The sequence below is a fragment of the Colletotrichum siamense genome, assembly GCF_013390195.1.
Source record: "Colletotrichum siamense strain Cg363 chromosome Unknown KSG_Cg363_contig09, whole genome shotgun sequence".
Classification (NCBI taxonomy): Eukaryota; Fungi; Ascomycota; class Sordariomycetes; order Glomerellales; family Glomerellaceae; genus Colletotrichum; species Colletotrichum siamense.
Genome location: NW_023501022.1, coordinates 2,341,059 through 2,367,988, shown reverse-complemented (window position 1 = coordinate 2,367,988; position 26,930 = coordinate 2,341,059). Strand labels below are relative to the sequence as shown.

At 53.6% G+C, this 26,930-nt stretch overlaps 7 protein-coding genes across 7 annotated transcripts; 5 read left to right on the top strand and 2 right to left on the bottom strand.

Moving 5' to 3' along the window:
• Window positions 1-3,606: 3,606 nt before the first annotated feature.
• On the top strand, window positions 3,607-5,139 carry gel1 (1,3-beta-glucanosyltransferase gel1; the record flags this gene model as incomplete). The annotated part of the gene is made up of 4 exons (XM_036645178.1): window positions 3,607-3,730; window positions 3,785-4,445; window positions 4,510-4,840; window positions 4,894-5,139. 4 exons carry the CDS (start codon window positions 3,607-3,609, stop codon window positions 5,137-5,139), a joined length of 1,362 nt encoding a protein of 453 aa, XP_036489208.1.
• Window positions 5,140-8,048: 2,909 nt separating this feature from the next.
• CGCS363_v013328 (uncharacterized protein) lies at window positions 8,049-9,506 on the top strand (the record flags this gene model as incomplete). The annotated part of the gene is made up of 2 exons (XM_036645177.1): window positions 8,049-8,426; window positions 8,508-9,506. 2 exons carry the CDS (start codon window positions 8,049-8,051, stop codon window positions 9,504-9,506), a joined length of 1,377 nt encoding a protein of 458 aa, XP_036489209.1.
• A 3,652-nt stretch (window positions 9,507-13,158) lies between these two features.
• Window positions 13,159-14,547, top strand: CGCS363_v013327 (Secondary metabolism regulator LAE1; the record flags this gene model as incomplete). Its single annotated transcript, XM_036645176.1, has 6 exons — window positions 13,159-13,275; window positions 13,364-13,380; window positions 13,438-13,517; window positions 13,572-13,839; window positions 13,890-14,352; window positions 14,407-14,547. 6 exons carry the CDS (start codon window positions 13,159-13,161, stop codon window positions 14,545-14,547), a joined length of 1,086 nt encoding a protein of 361 aa, XP_036489204.1.
• Window positions 14,548-14,817: 270 nt separating this feature from the next.
• On the bottom strand, window positions 14,818-15,462 carry CGCS363_v013326 (Uncharacterized protein; the record flags this gene model as incomplete). The annotated part of the gene is made up of 1 exon (XM_036645175.1): window positions 14,818-15,462. One exon carries the CDS (start codon window positions 15,460-15,462, stop codon window positions 14,818-14,820), a length of 645 nt encoding a protein of 214 aa, XP_036489205.1.
• Window positions 15,463-16,331: 869 nt separating this feature from the next.
• On the top strand, window positions 16,332-17,612 carry oma1 (Mitochondrial metalloendopeptidase OMA1; the record flags this gene model as incomplete). Its single annotated transcript, XM_036645174.1, has 2 exons — window positions 16,332-17,411; window positions 17,469-17,612. The coding sequence occupies 2 exons, from the start codon at window positions 16,332-16,334 to the stop codon at window positions 17,610-17,612; spliced, it is 1,224 nt and encodes a 407-aa protein (XP_036489206.1).
• Window positions 17,613-18,471: 859 nt separating this feature from the next.
• Window positions 18,472-18,794, top strand: CGCS363_v013324 (putative cytochrome b5; the record flags this gene model as incomplete). Its single annotated transcript, XM_036645173.1, has 2 exons — window positions 18,472-18,565; window positions 18,637-18,794. The coding sequence occupies 2 exons, from the start codon at window positions 18,472-18,474 to the stop codon at window positions 18,792-18,794; spliced, it is 252 nt and encodes an 83-aa protein (XP_036489207.1).
• Window positions 18,795-19,781: 987 nt separating this feature from the next.
• Window positions 19,782-25,074, bottom strand: CGCS363_v013323 (Kinesin-like protein; the record flags this gene model as incomplete). Its single annotated transcript, XM_036645172.1, has 2 exons — window positions 19,782-24,928; window positions 25,011-25,074. 2 exons carry the CDS (start codon window positions 25,072-25,074, stop codon window positions 19,782-19,784), a joined length of 5,211 nt encoding a protein of 1,736 aa, XP_036489200.1.
• Between the last annotated feature and the right edge of the window lie 1,856 nt (window positions 25,075-26,930).

Here is a 26,930-nt window from a genome sequence, read left to right as displayed (position 1 = left end):
TGGGAGGATCGCGGAGATCCAGCCGGCCTTCCCGCTGCCAGCCCCGACCTGACGCCGCGACCTGTGGCCGACTGACTGGCTGCTGCCAGCGCCCGCGAGGGGAGGGCGACGAAAAAAAAAAAAAAAAGGCACACGGACGCTTTGCGGGGGAGCTGCTTCCTTGGTGGGAGGAGGAGGAAGGTCTGGGCATCGAGAAGGATCCCGCACAAATGATTGACGATAGCCGAGAGCCGGGTACGAATCCTCAGTGTCGAAAGGATCATTCAACGTCTGAATATCGTCTTCCCAGATGTTGTCGCGAAGTGCGAAAGGTGGAAAACCAGGCGGACGAGGTGAACAGGTTCTGCATCTTACTTGAACACAGATTCATCAATTGTGCCAAGCAGCAGTAGCAAAAAACCCCTCTGTAGGTGGTCAGCAATCCAGGATTTTTTTCTTTCCCACTGAAGTCGGGCCAAGCACTGGCCAAGCGCCAATCAGATGACGAGGCCTAGACGGATAACCCCTGGATAAACGGCCTTTGGTGTGTGTGCCATTGTTCTGGTGCTGATGGAGGGGTGAGATGGGGGGTCGGGTCAAATCTGGGAAATTGTGATGAGTTTTGGAGTAATGCAATTTCTTTGCGCTTTGCGATGTGCATGCATTTGCGATGGGGCCCTTCAGCGACTTTTCTTGCTTTTGAACTCTTGGCGACATATTGGCATGAGGCCTGCTTGCATGTGCCAATACCATTTCTGTTTGATTTGGATCACTGAACCCAAACAAGAGATCGCTTCATGAAAGGGAGACGTGGACGAAACGGACCGAAATCTGAAGAGCAAGACTTCTTTGGTCGTTTATTTGCCTCCAGTCCGTTTAATATGGCCGCCCCGGTATGTTCTTTTTCTGGGCACACGCGCAGGCAAGAACCCAGGCGGGATGGCCGTCATGGCAGCAATCTATTCGCCGTCAGCGCTCTCGACCGAGTTGCACATGGTCGTCGGTCTGAAACGGGCATCTTGTATTGCGTAGGGAGTCGGATGGTGGAACCACGAAGTCTTGGAGGCCTTGGAAGATGATGATTGGCGATCTGGATCGGACATTTATTTTCTTGGGAGTGAAGGATGATGGCGTATGTCCCTGTCGGTGGGAGTCCGACTCTCATTCAAATGAATAACGGGAGGCGGGACGAAGAAATCAAATGATCTTGTTTTCTGGATATTGTGCGAATATTTAGCAACAGCAAATGGTTGCGGACTTGCGCGCGCTGGTTCCCGTTCAAGGCTCTCAAACAGAGAGCTATCGAAGGGCCAAGTGGAGGAGGTCGGTGGCAGTGTTACGACGACTGCGCGGCAGACGACATTCCTGCGATCGCCGACGAAGCGAGGTCAATCTTGATAATGGGCATGTCGTTAGCTGCATATTGTGCTTTTCTTGGAGCTTTTCTGGGACCATTTTCGAGACTGGTTGGGCGCGCCTCGGCCAATTGCAGAAGAGGGCTCCCCGTTCTGGGACGGGTTTCTTGGGTTCGAGCTGCTGGATGTTGGACATGAGCATGAGACGGGGGTGGGAGGGTGTGGAGGCAACTGGAGGCCGGGCGGATGATGATAGCCCACTCGACAGGAGGACGTGCGTGCGTGTCCCATTGATCGCTGTGGCAGTGCATGGCCAGAGTCGTCCTCTGACTGGAGCCCGTGGGAGAGGACGGGGAATTACCTCCACTGCTGCACCTGCACTGCTGGGTCGTGTCTCTCTCTCTCTGTGTGTGTCTTTCGGCATGCGAAAAAAGGGGGAGGAGGGTACGGGGAACCGGCCCCGGTGGGCGTGGATTCCTCAGACCTCACCTCTTCTCACCTTGCTCACCGCAGTCTGGAACTTGCAAGACTGGCCGTTTGATGCGGTTGCTGGTGCCGGTACCGATGCTTGAGGTTGTTTGAATTGCGGTGGAGATGTGGGAAAGCACCTGCTGCAACTTTGAAAACAAACAAAAGTCCAGAAAAGCTACCTGGCGGCAGCGGCGAACGACGTGATGAGGTGTGGGGAATTCGTGTTTTTCGGTCGTCAGCGCGTGTCAGTGGCCATGTCAGTAAGAGTCGCAAATAATCAACATGGCGATGAGGGTGATACGAGCACAACCAGGCAGAAAGACGTGCCTCAATTTTTGAAGGAGTCTCTCGTGTGCCACCATGTCCAGCGCTTGGCCCTGCACCGAGGAGATCATGAAGCGTTTGCGTTGGATGCGAAACCGTCAAAGGAAGCCATGTTGCCATGAAATCCGGATACCAGTGCCGTAGTCGTAGGGCGACGGCAACAAGTGAAGCATTGAGGCGTCACTTCGTCCTAGGGTGCCAGCCCAGGGCAATAGTCGCAACGGGGGATGGGGCTTCTTCACACTCCCGTCCTAATGGAAGCAAGTGGCTGCCCTGATCTGACGCACTGGACTGGTGACTGGATAGTGGGCAGAGGGCTTCAAGGGCTGGCAAGAGAAGGAAAGGCGACGACGACGACGACAGCTGTCTGTGCCCAGACGCGCCGGTGCAACGCGCCCAGGGACGGGTGGTCATGGATGCTGGACGACACACACGGAATTACATCACCAATAGTGAGCCTCCCGTGTTTACAAGAGATACGAGTTAATGCAGGCGTGGCTCTAGTCCCAAGGGCTGTCCAGGAAGCCGCCCGCGGGCCAATCAGAGCGCCCATATGCGAGCTCTACCATGTACTTTGGTCTGCCGGGTGGCCGACTGGCTCCATCCCACCCTCCCGTCCGATGTGACCACGCCCATCGCACGGTCTCCCGTCCACGCCTGCCGCGTCCCCTGAATTCGCAAATGTCGTCGAGGAACCACTGGGAATCGACTGGGAACCGGGTCCCAAGGCCCCGAGCAACAGCTGCCACTCAGCCAGTCATGGCTCGCCTGACAGCCAATTCATTCGCCTAGTGGATCTTCAGCGCCTCCTGTCTTCCGCCGCCGTGTCCACCGTCCACGTCTCCTGTCGGTCCTTCCTTGGCAAGGAAAGGGAAATCTGGGCCAGGGCAGCGCCGCTCGACCTGCTGGGCCAATTGCTGGGCGATGAAGTCCGGGGTGCGAGGAGTCGAGGACCCTCAGCGCGATGCAAGGATGCGATCCAATCCAGCAAGAGCTGAGCAAGGCAAGGGGGGGTGTCGTGAGCCTGAGGTCGGGTGTGGAGTGAGCGAGCCAGAAGATGTGGAAGGAGGAGGGAATTCGTTCGTAGTGTTCGTACCACCACCACCACCGTCGACCACGCCGTTTTTTAATTCACCCAGTCCCTCATTCCCGGCCAGCCTCGACCTTTTCTCTCTTTCCTGTTCTTCATTCCCAATCCGACCTCTCGTTGCCGCCTTCCGGGTTTCGAGTGTGCTAACTCCCATCTTCCCCTTCGACCTCCATCTAAAAGTCAACTCCCTCGCTTTGGTTGACGCCCTTTTTTGCTACTCTTCGACAACCGACCAACCTTTTTAATCAACAACCCCGTTTTGGAACTTCCACGAACGTCGCTTTTTCTCCCGCTGAACCAACTCTCCGTCGCTCTTTCTCGCCTCCTTGGAACTTATTCGACCGTATCACCGCTTGCTTTTGGGAATACACTCAGTCAACAGTCAACATGAAGTCTGCCGCTGCCGTCGCCCTTGTGGCTGCTGTCGCCGTCTCGGCGAACCCCACCCCTACCACTCCCGAGAAGCCCATCAAGGCTCGCTCCCTCCCTACCGTCACTGCCTCTGGCAATGGTATGAATGACCTCACCTTTCCGAACCTTTGACCAGTTGCTGACACTATTCCAGCTTTCTGGGCCGGCAGCGACCGTTTCTACATCCGTGGTATTGACTACCAGCCCGGTGGTTCTTCTAAGAACATCGACCCCTTGGCCGATACCTCCATCTGCGGCCGTGATATTCCTGAGTTCAAGAAGCTTGGCGTCAACACCATCCGTGTCTACTCCGTCGACAACTCCAAGAACCACGATGAGTGCATGTCCCAGCTGGCCGACGCTGGCATCTACCTCGTTGCCGACGTCAACAACCCTCTCTACTCCATCAACAGAGCCGACCCCCACAAGTCTTACAACTCCGTCTACCTCCAGTCCGTCTTCGCCACTGTCGAGGAGTTCGCCAAGTACGACAACACCCTCGCCTTCTTCTCCGGTAACGAGGTTATCAACGATGCCGGCAACACCACCCTGACTGCCCCCTACGTCAAGGCCGTCACCCGTGACATGAAGAACTACATGGCCTCCCGCGGCCTCCGCCACGTCCCTGTCGGTTACTCTGCTGCCGATATCGCTGACAACCGCATGGAGACTGCCGAGTACTTCAACTGCGGTAGCGACGATGCCCGCTCTGACTTCTTCGCCTTCAACGACTACTCTTGGTGCAACACCAACTTCAAGGAGGCTGGCTGGGATGTCAAGGTCAAGAACTTCACCGACTACGGTCTCCCCATTTTGTAAGTGACTGTCGACGCTCAATGTCCTCGATAACTGTTGTAACCTGGCTAACTAATATGACAGCCTTTCCGAGTACGGCTGCATCACCAACGGCCGTGACTTCGGTGAGATCGAGGCTCTCATGAGCGACGAGATGACCGGCGTCTACTCCGGAGGTCTCATGTACGAGTACTCCATGGAGGAGAACAACTACGGTATTGTCGAGATCGACGGTACCTCCGTCTCTGAGCTGTCCGAGTTCGCCAAGCTGTCCACTGCCATGTCCAAGTACCCTGCTCCCACCGGTGCCGGCGGTGCTGTTTCCACCACCCACTCCGTTGCCTGCCCCACTGAGAACGCTGTCTGGTCCGTTGACCCCAGCAAGATTCCTACCATGCCTACTGGTGCTAGCAAGGTAAGTTGCGCTTTTACCTGTATCAGATACATCTTGCTAATAAGGCGCTACAGTACATGACCGATGGTGCTGGTGACGGCCCTGGTCTGACCGGCGATGGCTCCCAGCAGGCCGGTGACTCTGCCTCCGATGGCGAGACTACCGGAGGAACTGCTTCCCCCACTGCCTCTGGCGCTGCTGCTACTGGTTCTTCCAACGCTGCTCCCGGCCTCACCTTCGGCAGCCACGTCGAGAAGGCCCCTCTGGTTATCAGCGGCCTGACCATCATGTTCACCTTGTTCGGTGCCATGGTGTTGTAAGAGTTTTAGGCTTAGCCACGTCAAAAAAGGTTACCCATTATTGGGATGTACAAACGATTTTGGGAGGGCACTTGCCCCGTTTCGCATGAGCATTAGAATTGGACGGCACCGCCGTAATTTCATTAGTTGTCAAGGAATGAGACCCAGGGTATTTGGGCGTCTCCGGCTTTATCGCAGTGAACAAACGGACAGGAACGGGAGAAACGTATCCTTCAACGCGGGCGCGTTATTTGTATGTACAGTTGTGCTACGGCCAACTATGATTTAATATGTTTGATCCATCGCCTCTGTTATCCAAGATGCCCCCGTGGTCTCATGATGCCTCTATAGTCATACTCACTGATGCATATATCCTTATCCGTTGACCTGCATCCGGAGTTGCTCGCTGCCTCCGGTTTCTGGGCATCGGGGCCGGGGTCCCCAAGCATTCACCCGAGAACAGAGCTCATCTCAAGTACGGGACAAAACGTCGTCCGAACCCAGTACAGTTATCGCAAACACTAACGTACCTGACGGAAGGATCAATGATTACCTGCATCTGCAAGATACAATCGTCTCGATGCGGGTCGAGACTCCCATCGAATCCTCTACTCGTAAGATTGTGTTATCAAAAGACAAGAGTCTTCGTTTGGCCCTGTTTGCAAACACAGCTGAAATCCCAACGCTCCGACTGTCAGCCGTTGACAACGATTATTAAAGATATCTTGCGAAGTGTACGAAGTGGTTCACTCTGTCAAGATGACGGCCATCATTGGCCACCGACGAAGTTGCTTCTCTCTGTCACCGACTATTTCCGCCGTCGGCCTCCGTGGACGTGAGTCTCATCTGCCTGGGCGGCGTGGATTTTGGGGACATATTTCCTTTTCGAAAACTCTTGGAAACAATCAAAGGAGAACCTGAGAACTCGGCTTGCTTGGTGAGGATCGGGGACGTGGGCACATGACATTCACCCTTCTCTGGGGCTTCTCGACAAGAACACCAAGGCGGGGATTTCTTCAAGTTCAGCGTTACCCAGAAACGAGTCTTGATTCTGCTTACATCCGAGAAGCCTATCCTTCCAAAACATATTCAACGCAAGCCAGATTCATACCCATTTGGGATGATGCGTCCTCGGCGGCCTTTTGTGAGGTTTGATAATTCCTACAGGCTGCACCTATCGGAATCCCCAAATATCTGCGTAAACACCGCATCCCCTGACCCCCTTTGAAATATCTCCTCCCCCGAGGGGTACATATGGAAACCTGAAATCAAAATCATAACCCGTCTCAATCTTCTCCACGTCAACCTCCGTCAACTCCAGCCCAAGTACTGTTTTCCTGAACTGGTAGAGGGCACAGGCCAAAGTGCACATATAGTGTTTTGTCGCAGTCTTTTTGCGCGGGGGCTGCGTCGTAACTACAAACTCAACTCCAGCCCAAGAGCCTCGAGGCTCTCCCTCAAATGCTCAAACTTTCTTCCACCGACGATAGGAAAAGCATATGGCGCCTTGCGCATCACATACGTCATCTCAACGGTCGTCATCGGCGCCCCAATCCTCTCCGAAACCCTCTGCAACACCCCAGAAACACCCTCCTCCCTGCCCATCTCGACGTTCATTGTCCTGCCGCCAGAATCCTCGCCTTTACCATCCCTCCTCTTGGGCTTGAAATAACTGCCCCACAAGAAATCCTGAGACGCATTCCCGATCTCCTGGTCTCGACAAATGCCCACGACCGTCACTACCCTTGCTCTCCCGCTAAGAACACCGCCAGTAGGTGTTCGTGAAAGCAGTCCATGGCTTCGAACGCGGTTTCCTCAGTGCAAGTCCCCAGCCTGTCCTTCCATACCTCACCAAAGAGTTTTGCTATTCGGGCAGTGTTATTTGGCTATCCGGGCAATGTTCACACACGTAAATCCATAGTTTATTTCTAAAGCGACTATATTTTTTATTCTCACTTTTATCGTTATTATTTTCTATTGCTATCGTCTATCATTATTATCGTCGTCGTTATCCTTATTCTTATCACTACTTCTATCGTTCTCTCTATAATCACGAATATAGGGGACACTGCCCAGATAGCTAACTAACACTGCCCGACTAGCAAAACTCTATGTAGATAGGGAGAAAGACTGGCTCTGGGATGCATTGCGTTGACAAACCGTTGCTCAAACTGATATCCTGCCGGCATGACCACATGGGCCAGAGTGCAAGTAACCGGTGGCATCACTTATCCAGAATGCCGTATAATCTGATCAAACTTAGTAGTCCTCATAGAACATCTTTCTAGCGACTTAGGTTTGAAATCTCTCTTGCGACAGTCAGAATGGGCTGGCGTGACTGTGTAACATGTACACTTCTTTATAGTACGGCAGTCAGCTGCAAATCCGGGGGTTGCACTGAAGCAATATTCACGTATTAAATGATTGGTGGACAGACATGAGCAGGTTTTGGGGTCAATCAACTTCAAGCCAATACGCGGCGAGGATCCCCGCTTGTTAGTTAAATCAGGCCATGGCTGTGAACACCTCCGCAATCCTGACTTCCTCGAACGGAAGACCGGTTGGATGTTTTTGTCCTTGTGCAGCACCGCGAACTTCAAATCTAGGAAGAGTATAGAACTGCCTAGCATGCCGTGTATCCGGCCCCGCCCCGGAGCAACCAATAGTTCTTGGCATGGCGTTGTCAAGACGGCGTTCCAATCTCCGCGAGATATTTTGGTGACATGTCTGTCAATTCACCTTGTCATTTCTAGGCGAAACTGTCTTCCCCCGTTCGCCCCGCCCCATGTTGCAAGTACAGGCATCCCAAAGTTAGTCGGGCCAGAACAGGGCGCATCCCGCCCCGAGTTACCCGTCCGCCCCTCGACTTTCATAAAGATGTCAACTTCCATTCAACCCATCACGATTTTCGAGTGGGCGGCAGTGTCAAGATGCGCCAGAAACAGGCGGCGCGGCGCTTGTGGCCTGTTCTTGTCGCTTCAGTGCTCGGGCTCATCGCATACCGAATCTTGTGCCCATCCAAGGTTGGCTTTGGAGGAGATGTCACGGGAAGCCCTCTAGACTACGCTGCTGAGTCTAGTCCTATGCGCAACCGAGCGCAGGATTTCGACAACCTTCATCTCACTGAGGAACAATGCCAGGAAACATTCCCGGGCTTGACGAAGGAGATAGACCTGGCCGTGGCCCAAGGCCCATTCCAGCTCAACGTTGACGACGCCTCCGCGTCCCTGTTGGGACAAATCAAGAACAACAAATTGCTCATTATAAGAGCTCCAAGACCAGTTGACATGTCCGACCAATGGAGAGAGGTCTGTATGCCGTGATGAAGATCCGAATTACTCGGGTTATGTGAATCATCACGACAAAGCAGTGGCTAATAACTCTCACAGCGACAAAGAGCCGCCCTTCACCAGATCCACCGAGCCATCCTCACTTCACCAACTCGACTTCCAGACACCGTTTTCAACCTCTACATCCAAGATACGCCCGTATCGAAGTCTTGGTCTCATAGCAGACCCGCCATTGCGTCGTCCCCAAGACACATCTTCTCCATCCCCCACTTTGCTTTCTGGGCCTGGAATCAACCGTTCATCCGGTCTATTACCCACGCTGCTGCCGCAACCACCGACATCGAAGCCGCCTTGCCTTTCCATAAGAAAGACCGCCGAGCCGTCTGGCGCGGGACGGCTTGGTTCAACAATGGTGCTAGCGCGAACCCAAGATCAAGGCAGGAGCTCTTGAAGATCGCCAAGGATGCGAGATGGGCTGATGTGCAGGCGTTGGAATGGACGAACCAGGGAGAGGACGCAACGAATGCCCTCAACATCGAGGAATTTTGCCGCTACAAATACATCATCCACACCGAGGGCGTGTCGTACTCTGGCCGTCTCCAGTTCCATCAGCTTTGCGAGAGTGTCATTCTGAGCCCGCCTATCGAGTGGATGCAGCACACGACGCACCTCGTAAAACCAGTGTACTCTAGCGCGCTGCTCGGTTCTGAAGAGGTCAACGCCGTTGAAAGGGGAAAGTCACAAAAGCAGCAGCAGGGACGCTACCCATCAAAGAGGGCACAAGAAACGTGGCCGGCCACGTTTCGTCCGGAAGGGGCAAACATGGTCTTTGTCAACCCGGATTGGTCGGATTTGGAGGCGACGATCAGCTGGTTGGAAAACCACGCAGACGTAGCACATGGCATTGCAAAACGGCAGAGGGACTTGTTTGCTGGGCGCGGATACTTGAGCCCGGCCGCGGAAGTCTGTTACTGGCGGGCGCTTATCCGAGGCTGGAGTCAAGTGGTACATGCTGATGAGGCCATATGGGAGAACAGCAAGGTGACGCCTTGGGAAGAGCTTAGTGTAAGAACTGAGAAGGTTCAGCAGAGGTCGTGATATTGTTTGCCGAGATGGATTCTTCGATAAAGCACCACTGTGCAACAGGGCGCAGGACTTGGCTTGACTGGGTCACATCAAAGAACGATGGGCAACTGTATCACTGCTCTTGAACATGTATCACTGTCAGTGCCAGAAAGACCCAACAACAAGGAGACCGCAACATAAGGCTACCCAGGGAATCCTTCTCGGGATTCGACTTATCAATAACGGAATCGATGCCGCCGGGATTGAATGTCTCTCCGTGCCGACTCGGAAGAGCAACCAACCTCGTCGAATGAAGAGGCAGGGAGCCTTTGGAGCTTGGACTTATACCGACGGGTGTCGTTGGGGCCCGAGAACGAGAACCAAGGCCTCGGCTTACCGGTTTGTTAGAAGCTCTGGGGCTCAATTCGTACAATATTCCGGGAATGACATGGACTTGTCATTGTCTCGGCCACGCAGGCTTTGGATGCCTGCCGGCGACGTCCCATGCAAGATTGACGGAACACAGGGCTTCGAACAGTGGGGACTTGTGTCAATGTCAGGGGTGGTCCAACAGGGAGTTTGACATTGCGGTGGGAAACATTCGGATACCTGTACCAACATCTCCATCTGCTCGGGATGGGACCTCAGGGATCAGAGTCCGAGGGCGTAGAGCCGAGTGGCCTGATTCCGTAGCTTGCTGACGGATGACATGTTACTGATCACTCGGAAAGAATGTTTATTGTTTCGAGTAAGATAGTAAGGGCTAAGAAGAGAGAGAGAAAACATCCGAGCATCGCGAAGGCAACCTTGCCTAGGGATGACGGGCCAAGACGCCATGGCAGGAGGAGTATCCCCGAGAAACAATGAAAGGAGTAAAATCCGATGTAGATCGCAAGATTCTTCTGGGCCGCTGCAAACAGATTCCAAAAACCAGGTACCGTGAGTGCTGTGGAGGAAGGGCTTTTGCACGAGGCCGTCACCGTCCGTTTGGCAAGGCCGACACCGGCCATGCGGACGATAGGACTGTGCGACGTCGTCTCATGCATCTCGACGAACAGAGCCGTGGAGTCTGGCTCGGCAAACTGCTGACAGCATGTTACTGGTGGTTGTGTAACAGAGCGAGTTTGTGACATATGAGCGCCATCATGCAATGCCTGCTCGAGACAACACGAACCGGGCCTCTGGGACGGGCAGGTCTTTTCCCGACGGAAGGGGAGTAGGACGGGTTCTTTTTTTGTTTTTTCTTGCAGGAACGACGGTGTCTCAACATCAAACGAATCACGGGGCTCCAAGAGAAAAAAGTGTGAACGAGGCGAGTGAGACATCTGCGAAATGTTGGCGGCGGAGACAGAGAGACATGGTGTTGGTTGGAACATGGCCTGTGGGCATGCGGCTGTCTGTCACCAACGGGAACTTTTGCACCGGGACCGTCGTCTCCCCTCTTTCTCTGCCTCTCTCTTTTTCTCTCAGGGCATCAATAGAAGGGCCCGAGAACCTGGGATGAGCATCTCTGCGGCGCAGCGCCCAGGCCCCAGGCAGCGGGCAGCCATTCAAGTGGCGAAGATGGGCAGTATGTGGCTGTTGGTGCACATCACATCACGTTTACTGCATGCCCAGAACTGGCTTTCCGTCCAACCCGTCACACCGTTCTTTCGACGCTGGCGGCCGTCCTGTCACGGTCCAGACTCGCCCTTCAAATGATTCATGACTGCGAGCTTCTGGCAACACAACAACGCCGCAGATGTGATTGTAATTGTAATCGAATCCTTCGAGAGCCGGTACCAGAAGGCCTTCACCCGGAACGACCTTGTTTCTGGCAAAAAAAGTCTGGGCTGGACGGACATTGCACAGGGCATGGATCAGCCATAGCACAGAGCACCGTCGCCCGGCCGGAGCAGAGAGCTCTCTCAGAGCGGATGTTACCCCAACTCTCTCCACCGACAGGCCATGGCTGCTGGCTGGCTATGCGAATCATATCCTGTCATCCTATCAACGCTTTAGGCCTGACACCACTTCGCGCAGCATTTCCCACCGCAAGGGTGCCCGCATAGCTAACTGGGTCTTGGTGATATTTTGGTGTTGGACCCAAATTCACCGTCGTCTTCGCTTCCGAGGGCAAGGTGAGGGGGAGGAACATGAGGGCTCGTTTACGCTTCTATTTCCCATCTCCTGTCAGATGTCAGATGGATCCTGGGATGGCAAGTCGGTAGACCGCCGTCCTCTCGTTCCGGTTGGTGAACCCAGCGGCCGATGTGAGGAAACTATCTGTGAAATTTGGTCAGCAGTAGTCGGCAACTTTTCCTCATTGATCTGCGATCCACGTTCAACTCGGCGCAGGCTTGTTTTGTAGTTGTGGCACCTCTGCAAAGTCCCCTTGCTTTTTCTTGTTTTAATTCTGGGCCTTCAGTACCTCTGTACAGACAGGTTGTTGTTGGTTCTACTCTCACGCACTGATGCATGCACCAGGCTAGGTCTACGTATCTCTTTTTGATTTTTGGTTCTTTTTTTTTTTTTGGCCTCCTCCTCTTTTTGATGCAATTGATGCAGCAACAATCCACATTGGATGCGTCCTTCTTACCTTAGGCGGCTGCACGCAACTCCAAAGGGTGTTTAAGCCCCCTCTAGTGCAGAGGCTCAATCTAGTTTCCAGCTCGCCCGTCGCTCCGGTCGAAACAGAGCTCACCTGCTATCCGCTATTTCTTCCACCCCTGTTGCTTGCTCTCGACAGCTGTACCCGGTAGCAAATCGGGGAGGAAGGCGACTGAGGGGCCTCATTTGTCAATTCCGCGCCAACGCGCAAGCCTGGGTTGCTCTTGGGGGGGGTTTGCTCTGTTTGGGTTCCAGTTCCAGCTCATCCACAGCCAAACAGAAGCCATACAGACGACGAAGAAGGGGGGACCCAAATCAAAGAAATCCAGGTCCCAGGGTCCAGGGTCCGCCCCCCAGGGTTGTGGAATCGTATCAGTCGACACCGAGTTCCAACACCAACAACAGCAGAACCAACCTATTGGGTCCTCCCCCGTGTTTTCGTTCCCGCCTTTCCCGCCCTCGCGGATTCAGACCGACTCAGGCCGTCCCAGGTCTCCGGGTCGAGCACGAACACTCACACACCTAGACTCGCTCCCTCTGCTCTACTTAGTACACAAATGCCACGGCTCTCCCCTCCCTTTCCATTACCGACGCCCCAATCTCTCATCTTAAACTTTGTGTGTCTCGGCCGGCGTTCAATTGGCGTGCTGCGAGGCCTTGAGTCGGATCGAGCCTCTTATCACCTTGATTCTGATCTGCGATCCCGAGGTCGTTCGATTCATTCCTCTCTGATGCCCGACCCCTCCGCCCCTAGTTAATCTTATTGTCTTAATAACCAAGGAGGTGAACACTCGCCGGGAACTCGACCTGTCAGGAGACAAATACGTACCGCGAGACAACATCAACGAGCTCCCCCAAGGAAACTTTCTTTGTTCAACAGCCACCACGAGCAATTGCGATTGACTTCACGTTCTCCACTTGTTCGCTGAGGTCTTCGATGGCCCTGGACTTGACCGCAATCGTCCTATCGTTCCGAATCCGTCACCTCGACTCATAAAAACTGCCCCTTTTCTCATCAAGCTCGACCCCGTCGTCGTCACTCGATACTCTCCGAACTTTTTTTTTCTTCCCTTGGCTCAGGTCACGAGCTCAAGTCATGGCCACCAATTTCTACCCTCCAGGCGCCGTCAACGGTCGGCTCCACGGCTTCGAGTTCACCTTCGAGTCCACCCCCGACAAGACATCCCTGCACGATAGCTTTTTGGAGCCCGATGTACGTAGAAATCCTCCGCAGGCGTGTGCGGCCCTGTTCATTTGATCCAAGTGTTCGTCCGATGTCACTAACAAGCTCATCTTCTTAGCCCGATCCTCAAGAGGGGTATGCCTGCCATTGAGAAGTCAATTCGCAAGCGCATGAGCTAATTCTGTAAAATAGGGAAACGGACTCTTTGCCGGATAGCGTGGAATGCTTTCCTCGTCACTTTGGCAGGACTTATCACGCTTACCAGGCCGGATGTAAGTCATATCGATCCGACCGTGCCAGGTTGAGAATACTCACATGAGTCGCAGCCTATGTATTTCCAAATGATGCAGCCGAGCAAGAGCGATTAGACCTTCAATCGCTTGCACTTACGGAATTATTCAATGGCAGACTGCATTTCGCCCCGATAAATGAGAAAAGCACACCCAGACGAATTCTCGATGTGGGCACAGGAACGGGAGCATGGGCGATGGATATGGGAGACAGCTACCCAGAAGCTCGCATTATTGGAGTAGACTTGTCACCTATCCAAAGCAATGCTGTGCCACCAAACGTTCATTTTTATATCGAAGACGCGTAAGTGAGTCTATTTCCCGTATGAGAACTTCATCTGACTCCCCACACAGCTCCCAAGAGTGGGCATGGCCTGACCCCTTCGATTACATACACACACGCGTCCTCCTCGGTTCATTCGGCGATTTCAAAACCGAAGTTATTCAACAATCCTTCGACGCTCTACGCCCAGGGGGCTGGCTCGAGTCTCAAGACTTTAATGTCGAAGCGATCAGCGACGACGGAACTCTGTTGCCAAACAGCCCTCTGGCTCGCTGGGTGTATGATATGAACCACGCAAGTGAGCTCATCGGACGGCCCCTGGCTAGGGCGCATCTGCTGAGGCAGTGGTACGAAGAGGTCGGGTTCGTCGATGTGCATGAGCGTGTGTTCAAGATCCCATTGAATGGATGGGCTAAACACCCGAGACACAAGCATGTCGGCAAATTGTGGGAACAAAACTTTCTTGATGGGTTGAGTGGCTTCAGCCTGGCTTTATTTACGCAAGTTTTGGAGCGAAAACGGGCGGAAGTAGAGGTGAGCTCTGCCTTAGACCGTTGCTCTCCTACCATAAGCTGACCATATCTGCAGTTGTCTTTGGTAGGCGTACGAAAAGATATCAGCAACGTACAAATCCACGCTTACCAGCACGTTTGGGTTGTATGGGGCCGAAAGCCATATCCAGAGGAAATCGCTGCAGCCGGCCCCTCCGAGGACAGCATGGCTGAATAACGATCAAATGACTTGACGACCTTTTTTCTAGATTTGTTTCCCATTTATTCAGCAGCGAAAGTCATAGCGCGTTACAAGCAGCATTTAAATGACCAGGAGAGTACAGGAACTTCCCGAAAAAGGCGCCTGGGAGGCGTTCGCCTTAGGCGTACAATGTTTCAAGACGAATGCGAGCGGACGGTATAGATATTCCTGTATGATGATGACTACGAGTATTTCAGCACAGATACCATTTCTCAATTTTCATTTATGCCATCTTGGTTCCCAGATTCAAACTTTGAGCAACATCCACTCCAACTGCATCGCCTTCTCTTCTCCGACGAGACTCAGGAGCTTGTCCTTCGTCAAGAAGTCATGATCGCAAAACTCGAACCCAGGCACGGCGACCTCAGTAATCAAGAGCCCCTCGCTCGCCTCCTTCTTGCAATCTTCGTCTGGCAAGATGAAGCTGGCCTTATAATCGCCTCCTTCAACGACCCACTGCAGCCTTTCCCCGGCGGCGATGTTCTTGCCGACGACGAAGCTCTCGATGTTGCCGTCTGCGTGGATGAGCACATATCGACCTCGTCCACTGTGAAGGGAATGCGTGATGCGGCAGCGGTTCCGGTGAAAGTGGCCCACAGGTGAGGACGGAGTAAAGTAATAGAAGATGTTGGATGATAGTGTGCGAAGAGTTGGGACGAAGCCGGGGCGGTCGAAGCCTCCGATCATGCCGAGGGTTGTCGGGTTCGTGGGTGTTTGAGGGAACGTGGACGTTACGGTGGTCTTGTCCCGATCTGTTTCGGCGAAGAAGCCGCCTTCGAAGTGTCGCAAAAGGGAGAGGGATTTGATTGTTCTTTGGATAGAGGACGGGTCGTTGGGGAGGGGAAGAGAGGATGGATTTAGAACTTGGTCGATGATAGGAACAGAGCCCATCGTGCTGTTCCTGAGACTATGTGATGATTGAACGAGCTCTAGAAGTTGATGTGAAAAGCATACAAGGTCGACAATAGATCAAGACGGAACGATTCGAGGAGAATTCTTTTTAGCCACAGCTTGGTCTTTATCAACGGATTTCAACCTGAAGATAAGCTAACGCTTACGACCAAGCCCTGCGAAACTACTCAGACTAGACAGAGAAGCGACTTATCACATATATACAAGACGCCCGCAAAGAGCCTCCGAAGTACCACACCAAACGGAACCCCTGAAAAGTCCCGACAGCCTGCTAATGTTAGATAACCCATCGACCTCAGGGTGAAGAAATATTTTAGATAGCTCGCGTGACTTAGTAAGTCCATTGCGGTTTTTCATAGAATTAAGGAGACACGGGCAGGTCTAAGTGGCACCACTGATCATCACAGAAGACCCATACTGCACAGGTGCATCGCACCGGTGAGCCCAGACTGTCTGTGTGCAACCGCATAAAAGCTGTGAGGAAGATCCAGCGAAAGCATACTGCCAGTTCCAAAATTTCGGAAAGCTCGGGAAACACTTTGAAAATCTGACGTGGGATTGAGCAAGTGTTGATGAGGGAGTTGGAAATGGGGGCACTGGCTCAGCCACACCGTTCTCATGCTGAGCTGACGTGTGGCTGGTGTGCCACATTTCTTATCGTTATCGCCGGCCAGTGAGCTACACTCCGAATGACAGCATCCTCGGACGTCTGAATTCGATCACGACGAACACCAATACCAGCCGCGAAACGACCCTATCCTTCCTCCAGGACACCTCAACCGGGGCGCACAATCGCGTAGACCGATCCTGAGGACTGATTCCGGCCGGCGCACGTCGCGCGCCCAACCATGTCATCCCTCCTCCGCGCTCTCCGACCACCAGCTTTCCGAGCTGCATGCCTTCGACCGCCACCCCCTCGGCCGCTCAATGGCACCTCTCCCACAAGCTCTCGTCTTGCGCAAATCAGATCAGACTCAGCGACGCCAATATATAGACCGACCCGACCCTTCTCCCAGACCCCGCGTGCTCCTCAAGACCCGCGCGACCCCCGCCGCCAAATAGACTACGACTATCTCCAACGACAGTACCACGAAAACCGCATACGAGCTGCCAAACCCCTGTGGTCAGGCAAAAGTGACGGCCGGATAGGCGTCTTCGAGCGATTCCGCCGCGCCGCGACGTCCCGAGGCACCGTAGGCACCGGCGTGATAGCCGGCTCCTTCCTCGCCGCCTGCCTCTTCTACTTCTACAACCTCCAGACGGTCCCTGTCTCGGGGCGCAAGCGCTTCAACATCTTTCCGGAAGACTACGTTAAAGATATTTCTGCCGAACAGGTCCGGCGCATCATCCACGAAGTCGAGACGCAAGGCGGCCGTTTCCTGCCGTCGTGGGATCCCCGCGCTAGGATGGTAAAACGGGTGATGGAGCGGCTGATACCGGTATCCGGGATGGAAGATCTGCAATGGGAGATTCGCGTAATCGACGACCCCAGCACTATTAACGCGTTCGTCCTCCCCGGCGGCAAGGTATTCGTCCATAGCGGCATCTTGCGCGTGACGAAGAACGAGGACGGTCTGGCCGCCGTGCTGGGCCACGAGATCGCGCACATTATCGCGGATCATGTAGGCGAGCGGATGAGCTCTCTAATTGGGCCCAACATCCTTCTGGGAGCGTTGTTTAGCATTTGGCTCGCAACACCCCTGGCTTTGCCCATGGTTCATTACTTGGGCGGTGGATTGATCGATTTCATATTCACGCTGCCAATGGGCCGGCTGCAGGAGAGCGAAGCAGATTATATCGGCATGATGCTGATGGCAGAGGCGTGCTATGATCCCAGTGAAGCCATTGGTTTGTGGCAACGAATGGACCGTATGGCCAAGATGTATCGCCAGGACGAGATCCCCGAAATCCTGGGTACACACCCTTCGGTGCGTTATGGACCCGTTGTGTTCAATGTCTTTGTGTGGCTAACAGTGTTCCCGCAGAATGAGCATCGCATACAGAAATGCACCGAATGGCTGCCGAAAGCTCTTGAAAAGCGATCTGCCAGCGATTGCCAAGGAACTGCAAGCTTTGCGGGGCAGTTCAGGCGGGCTCTTGATTTGGGTAATCTGATCATTGAGTTCTAGAGTATTCCCATTTTACCATACCCTATCATGGATGGTGTCTGGCGTTGAGGGCATAGAACCGCGGAGACGATAGACGAGACCTTGGATTGCATGCAATCTCATGAAACTATGCGTCATTGTTATTATCAACATCATATTATAGCCTAGTAAACTTTCATATATGAGATACCACAATACTTCAACTCATCTTCTAGATCGTTCCTTTCCACCGCATCGTTTCGAGCAACCTTGCATGCAAGGGAAACAGACTCGGCACATACCCCGGCATCCTTGACAATGACATACCGCCAGGAACCGATTCGAACCATGGGAAAAAAAAATTCCAGGCGCGTGAAAAAGTCTAGGTAGTCGCAAAGGTAGCGGAGCCTCGGATCTGGGCGCTGCTCCTCCCCCGGATCTCACGAGCTGAGAAATCGTCGCCTCGTGATTTGCTCCCGCATTCACCCCAGGCCACCAAGCGGTCCGGAGGCGGAGCTCCCCCAATCAGCGGACGAATGACGTCGTCCGACGACCCCTGTTCGCGCATAGATGAGCCGAGGTAAGTTGACTCGTGTACCGCTAGATGCAACACGCGCGCTGCTGGCTTGCTCTTTGCCGGTGCTTTGCAGGGCCGCCAGCCAACCCCCCCCAGTGGCCCGATACGCTAGGAAACGACACCGACAAACCCCCGACAACCTTGGCCCATCTCACCGTGTCTTTTTCCTCACATCTTATCAACCTGCCACTCACCACCTCATCTTCAGCTTCACATCTTCACATCAACTACCTCCGCAAGCCTTCTCAGCGTCGTACGATATCTCGCTACTACATACACCGAACCGCGTCACCCCCTCAAGTTCCCCCAAACACAGCCGCCAACATGTCCAAGACCTTCACCACCGCCGAGGTTGCCCAGCACAAGACCGAGAAGGACATGTGGCTCATTGTCGAGGACGGCGTCTACGACATCACCGGTGAGTTCCTCTCTTCTTTATGCTGTAGAAGTTTCCCTCCATCTTCCCAACATACTGACCATGTCTCGCAGCTTTCCAATCAGAGCACCCCGGTGGTGAGAAGATCCTCAAGCGTTTCGCCGGCAAGAACGCCACCAAGGTCTTCTGGAAGTACCACAACGAGAAGGTCCTCGAGAAGTACGGCGGCAAGCTCAAGATCGGCACCGTCGGCGAGAGCGCCAAGCTTTGAGACGGTCATCTCGCTATAGCCTGTCTTTGTTTCGGCATCATTTGCTCATGTACTTTTTTCCCAATCTTGCGACAAGAAGCGACTGTACTTGATGGATTCTGTGCTGGGACTTTGCTATTTTTTTTTAACGACCTTTGCATTGGGCTTTAGCGCTGTGAGACACGACTTTCTGGAATGGGCTCGGGGCAATGGATTCGCATCGAAAATGAGCCAGCAAGCCCGGTGTCCGTTCGGTTGGCTGGGATCGTGGGGAGGAGCAACGGACGTCAAGCCCATGCAGGACAGTAAGATCTGTCTGGTCTAGGGGTTCACGTTAGGCGGACGTCGGAGTCCGGGAGCCGGGGTGAGGCCATCGATGGCTCAGACGCTATCGGAGAAGTGGCCCAGGAGGCTGGAGTTCAGCGAGGATCACTGTTGTGCTTTGGCCGAAACAGTAGACAAACACTAGACGGCCCAGCTCTGCAACGGAATAGATGTCGAAGACCATGTTAAAGTCAATCCTTTGACCATCGGAGTGCAGCTTCGAAACGTTTAGTCATTAATATGTCTTGGCCCGTTAAACTATATGCAGCCGCTGCAAAGGGCAGTGGTGAGGTGAAAAATTATCGTGCAAACCCTGCCGCAGCGTATCCAACCCTCGTGGAAGCAAAAGCGCGCGTACCCAGGTCCCGTTTGCCTTCCCATTCCAAGGGCAGTTCTGTCTAGATTTTATCATTGTCTGGATTCCGGTCTCTTCCTTCGTCCATCTCTATGGCATCCTCAATAAGCAAGATTGTCGTCCCCTCTAGTATCTTTTCTCCCCTTCCCAAGTCATAGAGGGTATAATGCAATTCGTCGTCGTGCGTTATACAAACGAAACAAAGAGAAAACTTCGGTGCGGCAGGCCACTCCTGCCAGTGCCATGCCGCCTCTTGACGGCGGCAAGCTTCGTTCTTGAGTTGAAAAAAGAAAACTTCGTGAAAACTCATGATGTTCCTTGCAGCCGGATTAATAGCCGCCGATGAGAGAGTCGTCATATCTATCAGGACTGCCGGTGCCGCTACCATTGGCACTATCGCTGCTCGAGAAGTAGCTCTGGTCGATACGGAAGATCCAATCCATCTTGTCGCGCTCGCTGCGCCCGGCAAATAGCCATGTGTTGTCAGTACCGTAGATGGCGAATACGCCAGCTTGCAGTCGTTCACTCAGCCGTTGGAGGCCACCATTAGGTCCGGTCTGAGCGCCACCTGTGCCTGTGCCAGTCCAAATGCTGGAGATGACACGTCCTGAGGCTGTCCGACGGTGACTTGGCCGGAACTCCTCGACGCTCCCGTTGGCTTGCGAGCTTGTGTCGTCGTCTTCACCCGACAAAAGGCCGATGACGCCAGGTTGGCTGTCGACGCGCGAGTTGCGGAGACTGACAATTGCTACCTCATCACCATCAGTGACGGAGTGGATATGAAGGTAGGGTCTACGCAATTCCACAAATCTCTTGACCCATCTTGTTGAACTGCTGTTGGGTACCAGCAAGTAACCACCCTTGAGAACCTTGGGGTTCTTTGGAACTCGGATGATCGTGGGAATCAACATCGGCGCGGCAGGTTCGGGTGCAGCGCCATCGGCTGGTGGATCAGTGTTGGCTGGGCTGAGAATCTGCAACAGAGGATCAGGGTACTTGTTCCATAGCTTGAGGCACCTCTCAACGAGGTACTTCTCCCGCTCTGGCATTTCTGGCTCCTTGGGTTCTTCAGGTTCCTGTACCGTTGCAGTCTCTGTCTCGGTCTCTGCATCTTGTTGTGGAGTGTCCTGATCATCTCCATTCAACAGGTCGTCCTCTGGGACTTGTGAACTCTCTGGGGTGTCGTTCAAGAGGTCGTCGTCGTCATGATCAAAAGTCGGCTGCGGAGGTATATCTTCTTCTTGAGGCTCCTCCGCGGGCTTCACTCTAGGCTCGGGGAGCCCAATCTTCTTAAGCAGTAGCTGCGCGGACCCGATTTCAGCGATACGCCTTCTCTTCTTACGAGAGAGAATAAAGTCGCTAACAAGAGAAACCCCGCGTGGTGTCCAAGTTGTGAGCTGCTCTTCGCCCTTCACATAGTCGTGTTGACTGCTCATTCTCCAAAGGTCGCCGATTCTCTTGATAGGCGCTGGACGCATCGAGAGAGTGAAGATGGCGCTGGTGGCGTGGACAAACCGAACACTTTGCCACAGTGCAGAGAACATGGACGTCTGCCTCACGTATGATCTGGACATGATTTGACAGCAAACGTGCATGGCGAACTTCATCGGCTCTGCAAACTTGCTGGAGCTAATCTCCCAGGCCACCGTCATCTGCACGCGATACTTGTCTGCGGTAACCCTGTCTAGCAGTAAGGAGTTGTGCAGACTTGAGTCCCACTGACCGGTCAGCGTAATGCTGCGGGTACCGTTTGCGTTGTCGCGGAAAGTAGGCTTGTTGGCAAGCTTGAGGGTAATTGCCGGGGATGTCGAGCCCATATCTGGCGACTTTCCTGCCTGGTCCAAAAGTTGGATCTTGCCCACCCTGAGATTCATAGCATCATCCCAAGGCAGAGCATCGCCAGAGCTGTGCGTGATGTTGATGGCGATTCGGCGCTGCAATCCTTGGTGAAGGTGGAATGTGCCGCCGTCCATTTCGCTTGTCTGAGCGACTTCGACCGGAGCATACTCTCCTTCCTCGTTGAGTTCAAGGATCTGAATCCTTGCCAGCATGTCGTGTTTCTCTTCCGTGAAAAATTGAGACTCCGCAATGCGAGCGTTCTTGCCTTTGCCTCGAGAAAGGGGCACAGCATCTCTCATGTCGTCCCAACTCAAGAGTTTATCCAAATGCATAGCCGAGACCTTGGCAAAGATGGCGGCTCTAAGAGTGACGGTCTGCGGGCTAAAAAGAGGGACGCTCATGCTATGGACGCTCTCAAAACGAATCGGGCCTTCATCGAAATCCTTAATCATTTGAGTGGTCGTAATGCCGTCCTCCTCAGAGACTCCGGGGATGAACAGTTGAGCGTGCACCTCGGTACCTTCTCGCTCAGCGAAGCCGACCATTTCGTGCATAACGACGTTGAACTTGAGAGTGTTGGAAGGCGCTCTGGCGTGAGATGGCTCCAAGGAAAGCTTGATCATGCCAATGGCATGGGAGGTATGAGGAGACAGAACGTCCAAGGCAAAATCCTGGACTCTGCTTTGGAAGACTGCCTTCAATGGGACGTCAACCTCCCCAACCAGAGTGTACTGCGGCATGCAAGTCTCGACAAACGGATTGTCGAGGCTGAGATGTTGAGCATACTCAGGCTGATCGAGATATTGGTGCATTTGCCTCATCTGTCGAACACGGTCGTGAAGCTTTTCCAAACTCCAGAGGTGAACAACGCTGTTCTTGTAATCAATAACACGAACGCCAATGCACGGCTTCTGAGCTTCGTCAAGCGCAGTATCGTCGCCTTCGCCAGTCAACCCATTCAGGACCATGTCATAAGAGGAACACAATGAGTGGCCGACGTCGATGACCGTAAACTGGAACACCACCCCTTCGTCCAGCTCGTTGCTCATGATTTGTGCCTCCTTGAGTGCAGAAGCATGCTGAAGGACCGCTTCGGCCATGCGCACGTAACGTCTGGTCCGCCAGTGCTTCACAACTTGTCGAGCAATCTCAAGCTCTTCGTCTGACAACTTGGGGTTCGCCTTTGGCCGCTTGAGTGGATCCATTTTCTCAAGCTTTTCCTCGAATTGTCGGCGCTGGACCTCAAGTTGTTGTTGCATATCTTCCTTGATAGTCTTCAGAGTCTCCTCCATGCGGACCTTTTCCTTCTTGATCTCTTCGACCTCGACGTTGGCTGCTTCCGCAGTCTTGAGCTGCTCCTGGTACTCTTCCTTCTGCCTGTCGAGCTGAGATTGCATCTCTTCCCGCACCTCTCGCATCTTGTCGTCGACTTCGCCTGGCTTCGGTGTTGATGGCATGGTCAGAGCCGTGTCGAGTGAGAAGTTGTCGATCGTGCCGGTTGACATGTACTTCTCTCGTATAGGGTAGGAAGTGACTGATTCCGTGTCGTCATCTCCATCGCGTCCATTGACACGCTCTGCACGAGCTCGCTGAATCCCTTCAAATAAAGCATTAAGCTCGTCGTCCGTAAGACTCGCCAGGTTTTGGTTCGGTCCAAGGATAGCCTCTGCTGCCTCGCGGCGTGCAAAGCTCCAATCGTTGTCACGACCTGGGCGGAAGGGAATTGGCGAGTCGGGCCTGCTGTCACCAAAGTCTGACCCAGCCTTGCTCCAATTGCGCTCATGACCCGGGCGAGGGCTGGCAGCTGGCGTGATTGCCTTCCCTTCGAGACCCTGCAACTGACTTGCCGTAACAGACTGGCGGAGAAGGCTCTTGTCGGCGCGCTCCTTCTGTGCCTCCATCGGGTGATTAAAACGGAAAATGTGGAAGTCGCCTAGGATCACACGATAGCCGGAATGAAGCTGCTTAGGCTCTTCGATCCGTTTTCCGTTGACCATCACGGACGCGCCTTCTCTCGGGATAATCATGACGGTGCCGTCTTGCTGATTTTCGAAGGCGCAATGGTCGTGGAGAATTCGCGTCCCGTTAAGACGAATATTGGCTTGATTTTCGGCATTGGTGTCCATGTTTCCAACTGTCGTCAGCCCTGGCTTGAGATTATACACCAGACACTCAGCAAGTAATGGATCGTCCGAAAGGTTAACCAAGTGAGGCATCTTTTTGGGCGTGGACAGCCCAATAAAACCTTTTTCGATGCTGATGCCGAGTTCCTCGAGAGCAGCCTCACGCTCTTTGTGGATCTCTTCAGTTTTTTGCAACTTCTGCTCCCAAGTCTGATTAAGATCCGATAGCAGCTTCTCACTTTGGTTGAGTTGCTCTGCGATCTCGGCCTTGGATACTTTCTTGACGGCACCATCCGAAGACGTGATGGAGACGAACTGTTTCTCCAGGGGCGTGCCTTCCGGATAGACCTCTTCAGCCGTGATAGTACCGCCCCCAGCAGCTGCGCCAGCGGCACCTGGAACTCCACCGCCGCCCCCAAGTTGGCCCCTCAACAGAGCTAGTTCTTCCTTGAGCTCTCTGATCATGCGGGCGTTGGCGTCCTCGTTGACCACGGCGTGGTTCTTGATTCTCTTGGCTGAATCGGCGTAACGAAGCGTACTCAAGGTTTCATCGTAATTGATGTCTGCCGGACTGATAGCAGCAATCATGGCTGTCATACTGTTTCCACCTAACGAGTCTTTGAGCAGCCACGTGAGAACACTGTCTCTGTACGGAACCTGCCCACCGGCGCCCTTCTTCTTCTTTCCTGTCGAGATGTCCGCAAGGGCTGAGATGACACGACCCAAAGAGGACAGCGATCTGTTGATTTCCGCACCTTCCTTCAAGCGAGCACCTGTGGCACCCGTTGAGGTAGCTCTTTCTGAACCGGCCAAATCGACTAGACTGATCTTGGCTACCTTTTCCATCTCCATCTTGGTGTCGGGATCGAACCTTTTTTGAGTGAGCATCAGGGTAAAAACAGCGTGACTTCGACTGGATGTCTCGTTCATGTTGGTCGCCGCAACTGTTCTGGCCTTGTTGCCTTCATCCATCAAGTGCTCGATCTCCTGAAAGCTGCCAACAACCAACTTGGCCAAGTCTTCGACATAGGGACCAGTCGAAGGATGCTCGCGGACCTTGAGGTTGCCCTTAGTTGACGGGTTGAGCAGATCCCTCACACGTTCGTTGTAAATTTCGAGATATGACACCTCAACAGTGCAGCGCAAGTGCTTGTCCTCCTGAAGTGCCGAGATTCTCCTAAACATATCTTGGCAAATGTTCGGGATGATACCAACTTCCTTGCCGTATCCCATCATAGAGTAGGATTTTCCGGAACCCGTTTGACCATAGGCGAAAATACAGTTGTTGTACCCCCCGAAAGCATTGTCGAGAAGGGGCTGACCGAGGTCATCGAAGAGGTTGTCTTGACCAGCATAGTGGTTATCTTTTCGGTCAAAAGACCAGTATGATCGATCGAAGGCGAAGACTTTCTGACCAGAATCCTTCTGGCCCTTTTGTTGAGCATCGGATGGCGGGGTCAAGACCGTCTGGTTATCTTTCATTTCGATGATACATTTTGAACCCCGGTCAATCTCTGTGTCGCGTCAGTCGGTGTCCAGTCAATTTCCTACCGTCGCTGCCCGCCGTGCTGTAGCGGAAGCGTTCCTGGGACATACCTCGACTGTTAAACGGTCTGACTCTCACCACCACCTTAATGTTTCCACCACCGGCTGGAGGCATCTTTGCGATTGATTTGGGGGCACCTGCCGCCCGACTTCACGGCAAAGATGTTGCCGGTTGTGCGGAAGGCAGGTTCTCTGCAGTAGCCGACCGCGATGCCGTCCCGACAGAGACCTTCAACTCCTGCCACAATGTGGCAGCGAGGCTGGAATCGCTATAACGTCGTTTTCCTATGTCGTGCTAGCCCTTTCAGTAGGTGGGCGATATCATCCTCCGGGTGTTGAGGGGCGGTGGGCTATCTCGGCGGGCAACCGCGGATCGCTGGGCGTGATTCTGTCGTTTTCGACGGCCAAGCACTCCAAGAGGTGGTCACTGGAATGACGCAGCCAGGGGCCCCGCAAACAAGGTGGTCGCTTCGGCGGTCGGGCACACGAGGTCTTCCGTGGACTCTCGCAAGGCTTCGTGAGCGAAATAGAAATCGTTTCGGGGTCGTAGGGTCGTGATCGCGTAACACAAAGGGGATTTGTCGTTGAGCAGAATGCGAAATTACGATTCGGTACGGAGTACTTCGGTGTCAACAAAATCTCGGAAGGAGGACGCGGTCGGTCGCGCACCGCATGACGGCCCTCTGCAGGGAAAGAGTGTCGCTTGATTGGGTCGGAAATTAGCTTCGCTCAGGGTCATTTCACGTGCTGATGTGTTCAGCGGGGTGGTCAACAACGGTTCTCATTGGCCTCCGTCTCCCTGACATAAGCAGCGCGAACCGTGGTGGCCCGCGCGCTGGGCGTCGACGGCTCAATCCCAAATGCAGGTACAAGCAGACTGACTGCTCGATGCCTCTACCATTACATCAACTCAAATCCAACATGACGAGCAGATCAGCATCCAGGATGGCTCCATCAGCATCTCCAGATACACTCAATCGTCGTCGAATGACCCACATCCAGCCTTACGAGAAACGTCAACATGGCTGCATCACAGCTGGCCTGGCCCTCAGCCCCGAAGACTGCTCTCAACAACCGACTTAAGGTTACGGCAAGATCCTTCGCTTGAAACCGCCCAGAGGAACTCAAGAACGCAGGCGCCTCGACCGTCGTCGAATCAACGCCTGTGTTTGGATCTCGTTTTCGCAATTTGCCAGCAGTCCCAATAACGTGTTGCCGCAGCACTCACATTCCTCCTCTTCCGAATCTTATGCCTGGTTTCTGAAAACTATCCGCATCCATCCGGGACAGTTCATCTCATCCTGGGCACCCTTCTTGGGCCACCCCTGCCGAACCGTGAGCCAAACGCGTCTATCCGCTTGTCAGCTCGTGTTCGATACCGACGAATTGGGAGGTGTGCCTGCGGACTTTGGTGCTCTCACTCACCACAGCACCGTCTTCAACTTCATTCAAATCGCAAGCCGCCATTCCCTTGTGTATTGGTTTAGTATCCAAACGGACTGTAGCATCACTTACCTTTTTCCGCAAATGGAAATATTCAACCGCGTTCTTTCCGTTTTCTTTGAAACAAACATCTCCCCGAGAAAAGAGAAGAAGAAAAAGCAGACGAAAAAAATCGAAATGTCAAAAGGATTCACTTGAACCCTCAAACTCCACCGATCAAAAAAAGCAGCAGAAGCAAGAACATGTAGGCAGGCACTTGAGGTGGTCGCTGTCGCTCCTGCCATCTTCGACCATGCCGGGTCTGCCCGAAAGTGAGCTGGATATCCACGCCAAATCTGATCCAGATGTCGGCCGTCAGCCGAATCGCACTCGCTACCAATACTCGGGCTACCGCGTCGACGGATGCATGCGCTAATCGGCAACTAGAGACTTTGCTAAGCAGTCTAAATGGGTGTTCCTGGTCCGTTAGGTCAGCGACATATCGGGAAATGGCGGCGATCGTCAATCGACTTACACAGAACCAACAAC